A 14,989-nucleotide genomic window follows, 5' to 3' on the forward strand; every position below is an offset into this window, starting at 1 on the left:
ATTCATTAGTAATTTCTCCCCAACGTGGAGATCTGCTCTTCCTCACCAACAGGTCCTGTCCTTCTAGCAGTCAGGACTACAAACACCTGACAGTAGATAAAGTGTGTTTACCTTAATTCCCAGCATCTTTATGTGAATGATTATTCAGAGCCCACAGATCAGGCTACACCTCAGTGCTGCCTTCTTTCCAACAATTCCAAGGTTCAGCATGGTCCCAAGAAGGATGCTGCAGGCTCATCCCCCTGCCCCTTAAAAACTGACATCCCAGTGGACATCCAATAAAACACCCCTCTCCTGTTGTGTCTGGGGATCAGCATCACACATTATTCTGGTAATCTCCTCCACTCTAGCCATGCTTATGTGGGTGAAGGATCCTTAGTTACTCAGAGGGGAACATTTGCAGAAGGCACCTAAAGCAATTCTTTAGGAAAAATGAACTTGACCAGGCTCTTAGTCCAGCCCAGCCAGCAGCAAGGCAGTCCCTGTGGGCAGGCACATTTGTAGGTCTAAATTGCTCACTGGAGCTGGTGCCAGAGGTTGGTTTGCCAAGACCCCTTCCAGAGCCTGCAGCAGGAGAGGTTCAGCTGAGGCTCCTGCCCCACACGATGCCAAGCCTCCCTGTGGACAGCACACACCACATCAGAACTGCTTTCCCACCCCACCATGGCTCCCTATCAACCAGCCCTGTGATCTCCCACATTTCTTTGTGCACGATTTCTTTGCTTCACTGGGATTTGTTATCTCCAAGAAAGCTGCTCTGAGCACAGCTCCAACTGGAGCCAAGTAATTCAGCTCCTTCCTGCTCGCCAAGCTGCAGAGTGCTGGCCCCAGGTGACACCATCCAAAGCCACCCCAAGCACACCAGCTCCCTGCCAGGACCATCATATCAGGACAGCACAGATGTATTCATCAGGTGAAAGACCCTTTGCTGCCCAAAAAGCAGCTTCTCAATTCCCTTTGTGCTTGGTATTGGTCTTTTGAGCCTGGCTGGAGCTGGCAGACCTGGGACGTGCCTGAAGAAACAAAATATGACCAAATGAAGCAAAAGCACATAAAAACAAGCCCCCTTTGGAAGTATTCCCATTAATCTGCAGGCTCACCATTACCCCAAGGCCCTGCAAGTGCCTCCAGCTCAGGACTGCAGTCCCATTTGCTCCTCCACTCTTGGGTCTCTCTTGGGTAACAACCATCAATCTGAGTTTTGCCAGACAGTGCAATGACAATAAGTAAAGGTCTAAGAATACAAATGACTCATGCTATTAAACTTGAAACCCGAGCCAGGCTTGAAAAATATTTAGAGCTGTAATCAGCAAGGAGACAAATTCTGAATTCAGCATTTTAACTCTGCAAGCCAAATTTCCCCATTAGAAGGGCGTTTCTCCATTTTCTAATATCACTATTAGTATTTTTCATTTAACAATTTGACAGAAATAAAATACACTGCAGTAACACCAGTGATAACACACTTACTCCCACTTGAAAGACTGTCTTTATTCTTTCATAAGTCACTTCTAGCTTACAGCTCTATTGATCATCAGTGAGGATGAATGGAGCTTCCCAGGATCCTCTGGGACAAATCCTACATATATATTTTTTTTTATACCCACCAAACAACTATTCCTAAAATTCAACAAAACAGGTCATCAGGGCAACGCTCCATTGATTTCGTGTCCACTTATTCTTCAAGCACGATGCTGAATGCTCTATCAATAATTCAGCAGGCTGAAGGCCACCAGTGCCCCAGGAGGCACAACTATCTCATCATCTCCCACATCAGAGCTGGGAGGTGTCTCCATTGCTAGAGAGAAAGGGAATCATGGGCCTAAAAAGCAGGGAGGTCTTGTAAAGCATGTGCACCAACTAAAGAAAAGCAGTTAGCCCTACCCTGCGACAGATGAGAGCAAGTGTTTGAAGAGATTCACTCAAAATCTGGCCTAGTAAGTATTTCTAATGTGCTCCCAGAGTTGGTCAGCCATTTACTACTCCAAGCATGACTTGTTCATCATCCCAACATTAATTAGCCAGCTGCTGTGAAGTTAAAAGAGAAGCAGTTCTGCTCTGGTGCTCCCATACCCAGGAAAGCCTCCCAAGGATGCTGCTGCCCACTGGAGTTTTAGGTAATTATTTGCTGGCTTCAAAATAACTCTATTTGGAAATGGTTCCTCCTCTCAGCCTCCTGTCTTTTCCCAGGAAATCCCCCCAGGGCGGGACTTACAGTTCAAAGAGTCGCAGTGTCTGGAAGAGTTGCCATGACAGAGTGGTGAGCCGGTTCCCGGAGAGGTCTCTGAAAATTAAGGGGAAAAAAAAAAATAATAAAGTAGTCACTGTAAATAATTCTTCCTGCACATGGCCCTACCACCTCCACAGAGCTCATCATTCTCCTCGATGGGGAGGCTGTCAAGCAGTTTAGAACCCAAGTTCAGATTTCATAATGAGAGATTTTAATGAGGACAAACCCAAATGAAAGTTTCTCTTCTTTTATTTTTTTTTCCTTTTAAGGAGAAAAATGATTTATATCCTGCTGCAATGTTAAGGAAAAAAAAATTCCAATGTCTGATTCTTGCCCATGAATCTGGAGCTCAACCAACCATAAGCAAAAAGAGCAAGTCTAATTTCAGAACTTGAACAAAAAATTAAGTACAAACCTCAGGTTAAAAATAGTAACAGCCAGGTTCAAATGACAGCACGATGATTACCCAAGGTGTTATCATATGATCTGCAGTAGCTGTGCATTCCAGGTGTCCCAGAATGGCTGTGTGCTGCTTGCACCCAGGGGTACCACTGCTACAGCAGCCAACAGCTCCCCATCCCTCTCTCCATCTGCCCAAACTTGCAAAAACATAAATCTCATCTACCTGGGAGAGCTTTGCAACCCAGCAGACATCTTCTCTTTAGCTGAAAGCCAGAGAGGATGAAAGAATGTAAAAGGAACTGAATTAATAAAAACAAGAGGAAGAAATGTGTCTGGAGCAGGGTGAGCAGAAGGAGAACAGCCCCTGGTTTCTAACAGCACAAAAAGATGGTAATGAAATTTATTCTGTTCTGGCCAGCCTTCCCAGGGACACCTGGCCAGCCTGAGAGCCACCAGTGACCAGTCTGTGGGTGAGTGAGCAGAGGAACAAGTGATCACAAGTTCTGGGAGAACCCCAAATGCCCCATATCTCTTTGCTGGCCTCCAGAACACACAGGAGGTGCTGCCTCACATCCTTCACCAAATCCATCCCTGCTGAGAGCCACAGGCAGGCAGGGCAGCCCCTCTGCCTCAGCCTGGTCCACAGGGAAGAGCAATGAAGAGTCAGAGGCATCAATCACCTGAGGTTCATTCAGCTCTAGGCTGGCCAAATAGGAAGTATGACCCAAGGCAGTCCAGCTGTGCAGGGCTCAGCCCCCAAACCCTGTTTGATTTGCAAATAAGTGCTAAAACCAAGACAGCAAAGCCCTGAATGGCTCCTGCTGGCACAGGTCTGATGCACGAGGATTTGGGATGACAGATTCATTTCTTTCCTTACACTGAGTTTCAGCAAGGGAAAAGCAATTCTGGTCCTGTCCCACCTGCATAGAAGTCTGCAATTAGGAGTGGGGAAGCTGCTCACACAGCAAAGCTTTGTCCCAAAGGCTCTCCACGAGCCTGGCAGAAGAACAAGCCCAAACACAATGATGGCACAGTGCTGCCTTTTTAAATTCTGGCTCTGCTTCACATCAGACTATCCCGCTGTGGGAACCACAGCAAACCACAGGTTCCTCATTTCACATGACTGTGAGCCCACCATTCCCACGTCTGTAGACAAACTGCTTCCAGACTCTGACAAAGGTGGCAAAAATGGCAGGTAAAGCTAAGCAGGGGGGAAGAAAAATATTACAAGACTCCCTCCTTTATCCACCCCAGAGCACTGAGCACCTGGAAATTTTGCAAAGACAGATGAAAAGTGGGAGGGGAAGGAGCAACTCACTGTTACTGAAAAGTGAGACAGTAAACTCCCTCCCCCAGCCCAGGGAGGAGAAGGAAGCGTAAAGGGGATGCATGAGAGACAGCAAGATGTGGGAGAGAGGCAGAAATGCAGAGGAGGGAGTGAATCTCGCTGGAATGTCCTTTCTCAAAGGTCATGTTTTGCTACATTAGGCAGAAATGTCAAGAGAAAATTGGATTCTGAAAGAGAAGAGAAAAAACAACAGGCTTTCCACGCAAATAAGGGAATCAAAAATAGCATGATCGTGTTATTACAATTTAGGACACAGAGAGATGGAGAAAGGATACATCCTCACTAATGCAGGGGGCTTTGCCAGGCAGATGTGCTCTGCTCCTCATCTCCCACAGTGCCTGGAAACGAGCTCCTACCACCTCCTCCCTCCCCCAGACAATAACCCCCAGCAAGCACTGGGGACAAAGGAGATGGCTCTTCCCTTGCTCACATCTGGCAGGAGACTCAAAGGGCAAAGCCAGGGTTTGATCTGACCTGACCATCAACTTCTGCAGGGCTGGGCAGGGGCACACACACCCACGGCTCCATTTCAGATCAGCCTGGACACACACAGGGAGGAACATGTCTGTCACTGGAAACTGACACCTTGGGTACCCCAAAACGTCACAAAAGGTCCTTCCTCAGGCTCAGAGACAGACCTCAGCACAGAGACACAAACACACATTAAAAATGCACCATTTCGGTCACAAAATCTCCAAAGGTCAGAGATGCCAGCACTGGGATTCCACACACAAAAGGGTACAGCTACTGACTTGTGCTGCAGAAAATAGAGCTCCTCCAGAGAAACTTCACTGCACAGCAGTGATTTCTCCCCAGAACAGGTCCATCCCACATGCTGGATGGGACAGGTTTCCTGGGGAAGGGAGCATGTGATTCTGTAATTACAGATGGAATCACAGTACATGCACACGAGGAGATTAAATTATGGCTCCACAGGTGAGCCTCTGAGCTCCAGCACTTTGTAACTCCTGTTTGGTGATTGCAAGGTTCCCCACAGTCACAAACCTCAGCTGCACATGCCAAATTTCCCAGTGTTCTGTACAGCACAAATGGGGAGGGTTGGGGAAAATCAAGGCCCTCACATCCAGAACTAGTCCTCTCACAGCTCCAAATCAAGGCCTCTCAAAGGCCCATTCTGCCTTCCTGCAGCATTTCCAAGCCTGTTGAGCCCTCCAAATCCCTGGTACTGGTGTGACAGCGACCCCATCACCCTATGCTGTGGCTGAGCAGTGCCAGCTTCTCTCCTTCCTGACCCATTTCCTTCTCCCTCCTAGCTGGCTGAATTGCACTACTCATTGCTCTCCAACCACTCACAAATATTTCTCAGCCTCAATTTCTTTATCCATGCCCACATTTCCTATGATCTTCCCCACTTTTACACCCTCCCACACCAACAGCAGTGCCCCAAGAGGAGCTGCTACTCCTCTCCCTTACTCATTCCTGAACATCCTTGGCAAAACTTCTCCCCTCCAACTGGACCAAGAGCCATTCTGCTGACCTAAGATGTCTCTCAGCAAAACCAAGTCTTCCAAGCAAAATCTGCCCTTTGACAATATTTCTTTCCCTCCACAAAAGGTGGATGCAAATGTTCTGTAACAGCAGCATCACCAGCATTTTCTAGCTTGAACAAAACAGCTTTTTCCCAACCTCCCTTCTACCATCTCAAACATTTGAGAAAGCTCCTATGTGAAACTAGAAAAAAATAAGAAAAAATAGAATCAGCCAGGAGCAGACACCCAAAACAGAAAACTTCAGTCTGAGCAATTAAAATTTGGCAGAATTATAGGAAAGTGGAAGCAGTCCTGTAGCAGTGTGCCAGACAACCTTTATAACAGACTATCCATCAGTTCCACCTGTAACAAAACACAGCACATCACACATCAAGGAAACACAGGCAGAGGGAAGCAAAATGCCTTCCCTGCATTTTTCTCAGCAATGAACAGAAGCCTGTCTCTCCCAGGACAGATCTGCCATCAGCACTCCTGGAACATATTCAAAGTGCTTCTTTGCCATGGGACATTTTCTCCATCACTCACAAGATGCTCTTTTCCATGGAGACAGTCTCTAGGAGTAGCTGCCAGGGTGCTTTTTGCCTCCAAAAGGAGTTGAGTAGGGAGAGGGGGTTGGAGAGAGCTCACCTGGACCAGGTCCAGGGCAGAGCCACCCAACCCAGCCATGGCTCAGGCTCAACGCCCCTCCACAGCCCTGCTGCTGCAGCAGCCGTGCTCCCAGGGCCCTGCTCCTGTCCCCAGCAGCCCTCTCCATCAGCACCTCACTGCACACCTCAGGGACAGGCTGTCACCACTGAGTGACAGCTAAATCCCAGGTCCTGCTCTCTCCCTCCACTTCAGGGGGGACACACTGTGTCCCACACACTCTCCCACGGCTCCCACAGGCACTGCCAAGACCTTGCCTTGGTGACTGACAGGGAGGGGAGGTGACCTTTGCCATTTTGTTGCAGCATGAGTGACAGATGGAGCCATGGAGTGCCCCATGGAGTCCTGAACGAGCTCCTGGGGTTAAAAAAAAGGGATGGGTGAAGGTGGAACAAAGAGGAGTCCAGCTCCGTGCGGACCAGAACAAGTAGACTTTAATGCAAGAGGAGACAGTGTTTTTTTTCCCTTTCCCTTAATTACCCAGCAGCCAAAAGTGTTTCCACTATTAAAGCCATTTTTACTCAGCTAAATTAAGCCAGTTGCCTCATTAATGACACCAACAAGCAGGAGCCCCTGTAATTAAACTGTAAGTTATTTTATGCAGTTCAGCTCGATGCAATGGCAGAAACGCTGCTGCTGGGGAGGGACCCTGTGCACCTGTCCCTCCTCCACGCAGCTCCATCCTCCACTTGCCCTTGTTTCCAAGCTGACACATTTATTTCTGCATGGGAGAAGTTTTTCACACGTTTTAATAACATGGTGCCACTATGAAAATCCTGACTGGGAGGGATTAACTTGCCAGAGCAGCTGGGGCTGAGGGAGCACGAGCGAGTGCCTGGCAGCAATGCAAGGAGAGATGCACATCCTCAGCTGTGGTCCCCAGTGCTGGATGTGCTGGTGGCACTGCATGTGACTCCCTTGCTATTTGGGCACAACAGGTGCTTCCCATCATCTCACAGCTCACTGCAGCCTTAGCTGGATGCTGGTGGCCACAGGAGAGGAGATTGTCACAGCCTCACATGCTGCTGTAGGGGCAGCTCTGTTCAGGCCTGCTTATCCCAACGACCTCTAAAAGCACTGTTACACTCCCCAGCACCCTCCCTGCCTTCCCTGTCCCCCTCCCTCCTCTTCCTGTTTAGTAAGCAGCTTTGCTCATTAAGGGAAAAAATGTACTCTCCTCCCTTAATGAATGTGCTAAAATTACCCCAACAAGTCCCAGAAGCTGTGGCAGGACAGGCCTCCCCACAAATCAGGCTCTGCAAATATTAGACTTGATTGGAATTTCCAACAGCTCAGCCCCAGGTCCCAGCAGGACACGTTTGAGACAGCCTGGGAAAGGACTGGGCACTGCCAAGTGTGTGCAAGCCTCAGATGGCCGGAAAGCAGAGTGAGCAGAGCAGGATGTGCCATTAGACTGGTCAGCCTGGGATTTCATGGCTGCCAGGAGCTCTCCTGGGTTTGCTCCCCGTGCAGGCTCAGCACCAGGACACATATATTGGTGCTGTGGAGGAGTGAGACAATTAACAGAGGAGTGAGACAATTAACAATTAACTCAGCCATGGCCTGGCATTACCCACATTCTGCTCCTTAAGCAACACCCCAGCACCCCCAGGGCTTTTCTGACCCCAAACACAGCAGAACCAAAAAGTCTCCAAGGTTCAATCTTCCTTTGTGCACTTGGGCAGCAAAACTTTATCCTTTCTCCTGTCCACAGATTCAGCCCTGTACCTCGTAAGGCATGTGTCACACAGCATGTGCCATGACATAATCATCTCATTCCCCACAAACTATTTCTTGTTCTAGGGCTACAGTCAGAACTTGCAATAATCTCCCAAACTCAGAGCACCCTGCATCAGAGAGGAGAGAGGCACCATAGTGGGTAACAGAGAAAAAGAGACCCTGCCATTCCACATGCACACCACTGCTCCTGGAGGTGTGGAACTGGAGCAAGGAACCACCAAGCCCTCTGCATTTCTCAGCTGCAGGTCCCTGATTTTCAAACTCACACTGAAACAGGGCTAAGGGAGGCAGAAATGGCTGGTCTCCTGCATTGTTCTTTCAACAAAAGCATTAAAAAACAAAAGCTGCAGAGCAAGTGGGAAGGCATTAAGGCTCCACACCTCTGTCACAGGGCTCCCACAGCCACCCCACAGCTGCACATCTGCCCCACCCCTCTCCTCCCAGTGCCTCTGCAGTGCAGCAGCCATGTCCTGCTGCTGCCTTCAACCCAACCCAATTTTAAATAAAGGCCATCTCCTGCCCCATGACACTTGCACACTCTCCAAGTCATCTCTTCTGAGGCATCTCCCAGCTGCACAAAGCTTTGTTCAGAGGCAGATCACACCCCTCAGAGTTGATTGCTGCTCACAGTTTCAGTTCAGCACACGGTACAGATGGGAAGGCGTCACCAGATGTGGGTCACACTGTCCCCTGTGCTTCGAGGCACAGCAGATGCAGGGATCTGGCCCTCTGCACTGCACTCATCTTGCCCTTGTGTTGTGCAGTTTCCATTGCTCTTCTCCAAAGACATCTGGACTCTCAGAGGACTTGAGGAAAGGTTAAAAGCTGGGTCAGCCCTGCAGTTGCTTTCCCTTTGCCTGCCAGCTTCCCTGCAGGGCAGAGTCCAGCAGCATCCACAGAACTGGTCAGTCTTCTGCTCAAGGAACAGAAAAATCAACTTGCAACAGGCAAGAGCCTTCCCCCATAGCTGCCCTCCTGCAGCCAAGAGGTCCTCAGGGCTTCACTGCCCCCACCTCATCTCCTCTGCCCCAAACTGCAGCAATTCTAGATCCATTAGACCGAAATATTAATGCACACTGGGCTTTCCTCCTGCTTTGGCATGCAGAAGTAATAGAGGAGATGTGTGCCAGCTGAGGACAAGGGTTGCCAGCTGCCAGCTCCAGCAAGGGGCTGGGTTTATCCAAGCCTGTTTGCTTCAAACTGCATTGTTCTTCAAGCTGGGAACAGAGAACAACCAGGGAATGCCTCCTGCTCACAGATTTCCAGTGAACCCAGAGCCAACCCCATGGCCCTGCGTGAGAGAAGAGCTCAGAGCTGTGGCAAGGCACAGCTTGGGGGGATGGCATGGGAAGGACAGTGATCCCAACAGGGCCTTTCCCAGCATCTCTGAGTACACTGTGGTTGGACTTTGATCATATTAGAGGTTTTTCCCAACCTTAATGATTCTATGAACATCCTCGAAGCAATAAGGACAGGTGCTCATCAGAGGAACCACCCATCTGGGAGGTCACTCCAAATGCCCAGGCAGACCCTGGGAGAGCTGGATGAGGTCCCCACAAGAGCCTCAATGGAGCTCATTGAGCACAGATGTGCTGGGACAGGTTCTGGTCCTCCCTCTTCCTCCTGAACAAGGACTGTGATCTCAGCTGTTAGAGGGCTCTTACATCAAATTGATATTAAAAAAAATAAATTCAAATATCCCCACCTACTCAGATGCCCAGAAATCAATGAGCCTTGAATAACCTCGAAGGGGTTAGCAAAGAGAAAACTAACAGCTGGGCCTGAGCCCAAGCCCCAATTTTCCTGACTCAGGGAGGAGTGCCAGAGGCTGGGATGCACTGGGATGGTAGCAAGAGCTCTGCAGAGCCTCTGAAGGAAGGAAGGGGTATAAATACAAAACTATATATATATATATCTCCAGCAATAGCAAAACAACAGGGCATACGGCAGGGTAAGCTCTCAGCAGACTCTGCTAAATGGTTTCCAATTAATTAACTGATTACATGATAGAACAGAAGGGGATTCAAGTGAGTGCTGTTGACCTTTAAGAATAATTAATATCATCAGGATAGCAAAACTCGTCCAAGAAAAATAATTAGGAAGATTCTAATATTGCCTCCAAAGCCACGTTGAAAGGGGTGAGGAAGGTTCTGGTTAATTCAGAGGCACAGTTCCCACGTATTTCCTAGGAAACCCATTTCTCCCTTGCACTTGCTTCCACCCTCAGATCTCCCACACACACGTGCTTCTTGCCTACCCCAGTCAATCCTCCCCCTCCTCTCCAGATCCATTTCCCTGTCACCTCCCCTACACCCCATCCCCCCTCTGCTGTCCATGTCTTTCCTAAACACTCCTTGCTCCAATCCCTTGCTGTAACCTTCTCTCTCCAGCCTGGCCCCTGGCCCTGCCACAAACTCATCCCATCCCCTGCCCCTCTTTGGCCAGCCCAGAGTTCCACTCTGCCTTCCTGAACCTCAGGAAGAAGCCCTGGTCTCTCCACATGACATCAATCCACTTTTTATCTCCAGTCAGCACTGGCATCTTCACAGGCTGACAGAAGGCAAGCACTACATGTCATCCCAAAAAAAGCCATTCCCTGCTTTTCCTCAGCAGTCAAATCCATCCCAGAGGCTGGGCTGGGAAGCAGATGTAAGAGATGCTCAGCAACAGGAGGAAGATGGGAAACTCATGAATCCCAGTACACCTCACCAAACACCTGAATGCTCCCACCTCACTATTTTCTCCTTGCTTCTCCTTTCCCAGTTTGCTTGGACCCAGTGTCATGCGTGGGAGAGGGGTTGGAAAGCCATTTAGCCAAGCAGGAACTGTAGTGCTGAGCTTCTCAGGGAAGGCAGCCTAGACACACTGGGAGCAAGGTTACATGAGCAGCCAACATTTCTTGTGAGGGAAGTGTAAAAAAACCAACCCTGGAACGAGACCCACCTTTGCAGCGAATAAATAAATTTCCTCTGCTGCTTATTATCATTAAAACTTCTGCGGCTTGACACTTCACTAAATTATAGATAAAAGGAAAAATGGTCTTCCTGGGCTCAGAAAAGCAGGCTGCTGCCAGAGCCCTGTGTTTACAGCAGCTAATGAAAAGAAAGCCTGCCATTAGCCTGCAGCACTCGCCCCACCTCGGCAGGGAACGGAGCTACCTGCACCTCCAGCACTGGGAGCAGCAGCTGGGCACCACGAGGGAGCAGAGCTGGGGACAGGCAGGGGGAGGTGAACACGAGGGAACTGAAGGGCCCATGCCATCAGCCAGCAGAGATGGCAGCTGCCACCTCCCATGCTGTGCGGAGCCTCCTGGCCGCAGCAGGAGGTGAGGCTGACATGCACCAGCTACGCCTCAGCAGATGACAAGAAAAGCACCCAGCCTGGGAGACAGACAGCAGAGAGCAGGACCTGCCTCCCCCAGGCTGCTGCCTCCCCACAGTGTCCGTGGGGTGGGCATGGGGAGCAGGGAGGCACAGCAGGTGCCTGGGACACACCTGAGCATGGGCACAGGAGCACCTCTGCCCAAAAACCTGTTTGGAATCGTGCTCTGGGAAGAGACCTGCCTGCAGCCACAGCTGAGCTGTGGCATGATGTGCCTCCTGACAGCCCGAGGATTGCTGGGCTGAGGGGAGCAGGGAACTGGTGGTGACTTAATCCAGGCAGAGCCCAGTGAAGCCTGCTTGCTGCACTGAACACTTATAACCACTCCAAAAGCAGAAACACGCTTTGCCTTTGACAGTTAACTCTGTCAAAATAAACAGGAATGTCTGCACACAAAAGTTCCATTTTACCCATTCTTCTCAATACATTATGTACTTAAAAAGAAGTATCTTTTGCTGGTCACTGTGAGGAATATTTTCCAATGAAAAGACTAATCACCACAAAGCACAGAGTGCTTCAGAGTGCAGCAGGCATTCCTTCATTATTCTGAGACAGCAAATTACCCACAATTATCAACACGCACAACTGGATACAGCAAACATTTAGCCAAAGCCCACGGATTGTGGTTGCAGTGAGGTTGGATGGCAGATGTCCTAGAGAACTACTCATGTGAGAAACCCCCAGACAGCAGCTGGGTAGTGATGCTGCAAAACAAATCCATTCACGCTGCAGAGCACAGTCAGTGCCAGGAATCACTGCAGCTCAGAAAGTTTGCATTCACACAATCTTAGAGAGGGTTGGGTTGGAAGAGATCTTGGAGATCACATTGTTCCAAACCCCCTGCCGTGGGCAGGACACCTTTCACCAGGTCAGGCTGCTCAGAGACCCATCCAGCCTGGCCTTGAGCACTTCCAGGGATATTGCAGGTATTGCAGCTGTCAGAGAGGCATCTGGGCAGGCTGGCTGCACAGCAGGAGAGATGAAAGAAAAAAACACACTGCTGGCAGTGAAACCAGCCTGGACACCCCACAGGCAAGATCCCACCCCGTGCCCTGAGCCAGCCTGCAGCTGCAGCCAGGAGAGCACAGGCTGGGCCTGGAAGGTGAAGGAGTTTGTTCCAAGAGAAGGGCAGAAAAGGCAGGGAGCAAACCGCAGGGAGGGCAGGGAAGCCGGGAGCCTTCAGCACAGACGGGGAGCTGGGTCAGAGGCCAAGAGGCTGCGGGGAGAGGGGGACGAGCGCGGGAGGGACGGGAGGAGCCGCCGGCCCTGTCCGTGGTGCTGAAGCGCGGCCCCGCGGGGCACCGGGCACCAGCGCAGCTCCCTGGGGAGCAGCCTCGGGAATGCCCAAGCCTGGCTTCAGACATGAAACACGGTCACCCACAGCTCCCCGGGGAGACACACCTCTGTCTCTCACTGGCAGCCCTCTAAACACCCCACAGTTGCCACAGACATCTTTTATGAAAAATCCTTTCCTTAGGATTTTTCCTCCTGAGAAGCTGAGAGGCCTCAAGAACAAAATGTAAACAATGATTATCTGCTGCTGTGGAATGCAACAGGTGGATCTTTGATTGGCTCGTGTTGGTTGTTTCTAATTAATGGCCAATCACAGTCAGCTGGCTCAGAGAGAGAGTCTGAGCCACAAGCTTTTGTTATCATTCTTTCTTTTTCTATTCTTAGCCGGACTTCTGATTAAATCCTTTCTTCTATTCTTCTAGTATAGTTTTAATATAACATATATTATAAAATAATAAATCAAGCCTTCTGAAACATGGAGTCAGATCCTCATCTCTTCCCTCATCCTCAGACCCCTGTGAACACGGTCACACACAGCCTCTTGCATACAATGGAATTCACAACTCATCCCTTCCCAAATACAAATAAGGGGAGGGGTTGGTGGGAAACTCCACCCTTGGACCAGTATTCTAATAAAATTTTATAATTCCAATAAAACTCACGGCTGCCTAACTTATGACATTTAAATTCCTGCCTTGTCACACACTATCATGAATTAATGTCCCATCATTCATGCCCTGTCGTATCTTATTGCTCAAATACCATATGATTTTAATGTTTCTATTTTTCTGCCCTGGTGCTTATTGCCAGTATATCAAAAAGGGAAAACCAGCCCTCAAACCATACTGTTAGTAAACCAGGATCATGGAAAGACAAATCCCAGGACAGATAACTTCTGTGGTCACTCAACTTCCACTCATCCTGCCATGACTGCTCACTCCCCCAGCAGCTCTCAAGCAGGTTTCCATGTCCTCAGGTACCCCCTTCCCAGGGAGGGTTCCTATTCCCCCTGCAGCCCCTCTCACACCAGAACAGGTAAGAAATGCTTTGCAGCACAGGGTTTGGAGAGGAAGCAAGAGGGACAGTCAGGGGCTCTTTCTGAATCCTCTCCACACTGAAGTGATCTCAGAAGCCTAGAAACAAGATCTATCCCTTGTCATGGCCAAATCTCCAGAAATCAGCTCCATCTGTGCTACTGGTTGTCTCAGAGATGTGGTGAGGTTTAACCAAGGTACAACTACGTCCCATTTTCAGAATCACAGCCAAGAGAAATGCTGTGCCTCTCTTTGAGGGGAAGCTCACCACAACACATCCATCAGGCCATTGTGGCACAGCAAAGACTTGGTCAGAAGCTGACTCCCCTAAACCCACCAACTTGTCTGAAGTTATATTTTACTCCAATCTTGTAAAAAAAAAAAAGCAAACAAAAAAATACAAAAAACAACATACGAAAAACAAATCTCACATCATTGTAGGAACAGCTTCATTTTAAACATTCCCACCATTGTCTGCAGACTTTTTTTTAAAGAGTGGATGGGAAAAAACAGGACCTTTTCAAAAACCACAGCTGCCCATTTCACATGTCAGTCAAAAGACAATTGATCAAATTTTAGAAAGGGAAATAACTCTGACAAGATAACTGGAAAGAGCATCTCAACATTTCAAAGGAAGGAAGGAGAGACAAACCCAGAGTAAAATCCTGAGAGCCCAGGTTCCAGAGTCATAGACATTACATAAGAACCCAAATATGCAAAACTTATTTGTGACAGAGTTATTGTAACTGATCTTACATTGCAACAGCATCCCACAACTCAGGTTTCATTAGACATCATACAAGGTGTTATGCCTCAAATAGATCAAATAAAAGCAGAGAAAATAAATGTTATTCCATGTTTTAAGGTGGGGAACTGGAGCAGGACAAATCTTGGCACAGAACATGAAGTGCTTGAGTTGAAAACTCTCAGGTCCTGCTAGAGTACATCAGTCACAAACTCACTGCTCCCCCTTCTATCACAGTACAATAAACCCTTCTCCACAGCCAAGCAAGGCAGCCTGCAGCCAGGAATTTGTTACCCAGCCCTCTCAATGCAGGTCAAAAGATTTCAGCCCAGCCTGAAGGGAAGCCACAGTCCTGCAGGGAGCTGGTCTCTCCTCTGGCTTGTGCACAATGGCTGGTAAAACACAGGACCTACCTCTGCCACTGCAGCGAAAGGAGAAGCTGCAGTTAGCAGCTTATCAGTCACCTGCGGCAGGAAAGTGGGAATAAACATGCCATCAAACCCCTGCTGCCGATTAGCATATCAGCAAGGACCTGCTCTACACTGGCATCCAGGGGACAAAGCAGATGGGGAGGAAACAGGGAAGTTTATGGAAGCAGAGGAGATGTTACAGCTGTTTGTTTTAGTGGCTGTGCTGTAGGCATGCCCAGAATTTTATTGG

General features: G+C 49.1%; 1 protein-coding gene across 3 annotated transcripts in view; it reads right to left on the reverse strand.

The window, feature by feature from the left end:
• The window catches only part of NTRK3 (neurotrophic receptor tyrosine kinase 3), a 218,569-nt gene that overhangs the window by 163,375 nt on the left and 40,205 nt on the right, over positions 1–14,989 (reverse strand). For all 3 annotated transcript variants that reach the window (XM_071441298.1, XM_071441300.1, XM_071441301.1), the window contains exon 4: positions 2,216–2,284. In XM_071441298.1, coding sequence (XP_071297399.1) covers positions 2,216–2,284 — 69 coding nt within the window. The remainder of the gene's footprint in view (positions 1–2,215; positions 2,285–14,989) is intronic.

This window comes from Agelaius tricolor, unplaced genomic scaffold, assembly GCF_023055355.1.
Source record: "Agelaius tricolor isolate 1412-34295 unplaced genomic scaffold, bAgeTri1.0.p SCAF_16, whole genome shotgun sequence".
In the NCBI taxonomy this organism is placed as follows: Eukaryota; Metazoa; Chordata; class Aves; order Passeriformes; family Icteridae; genus Agelaius; species Agelaius tricolor.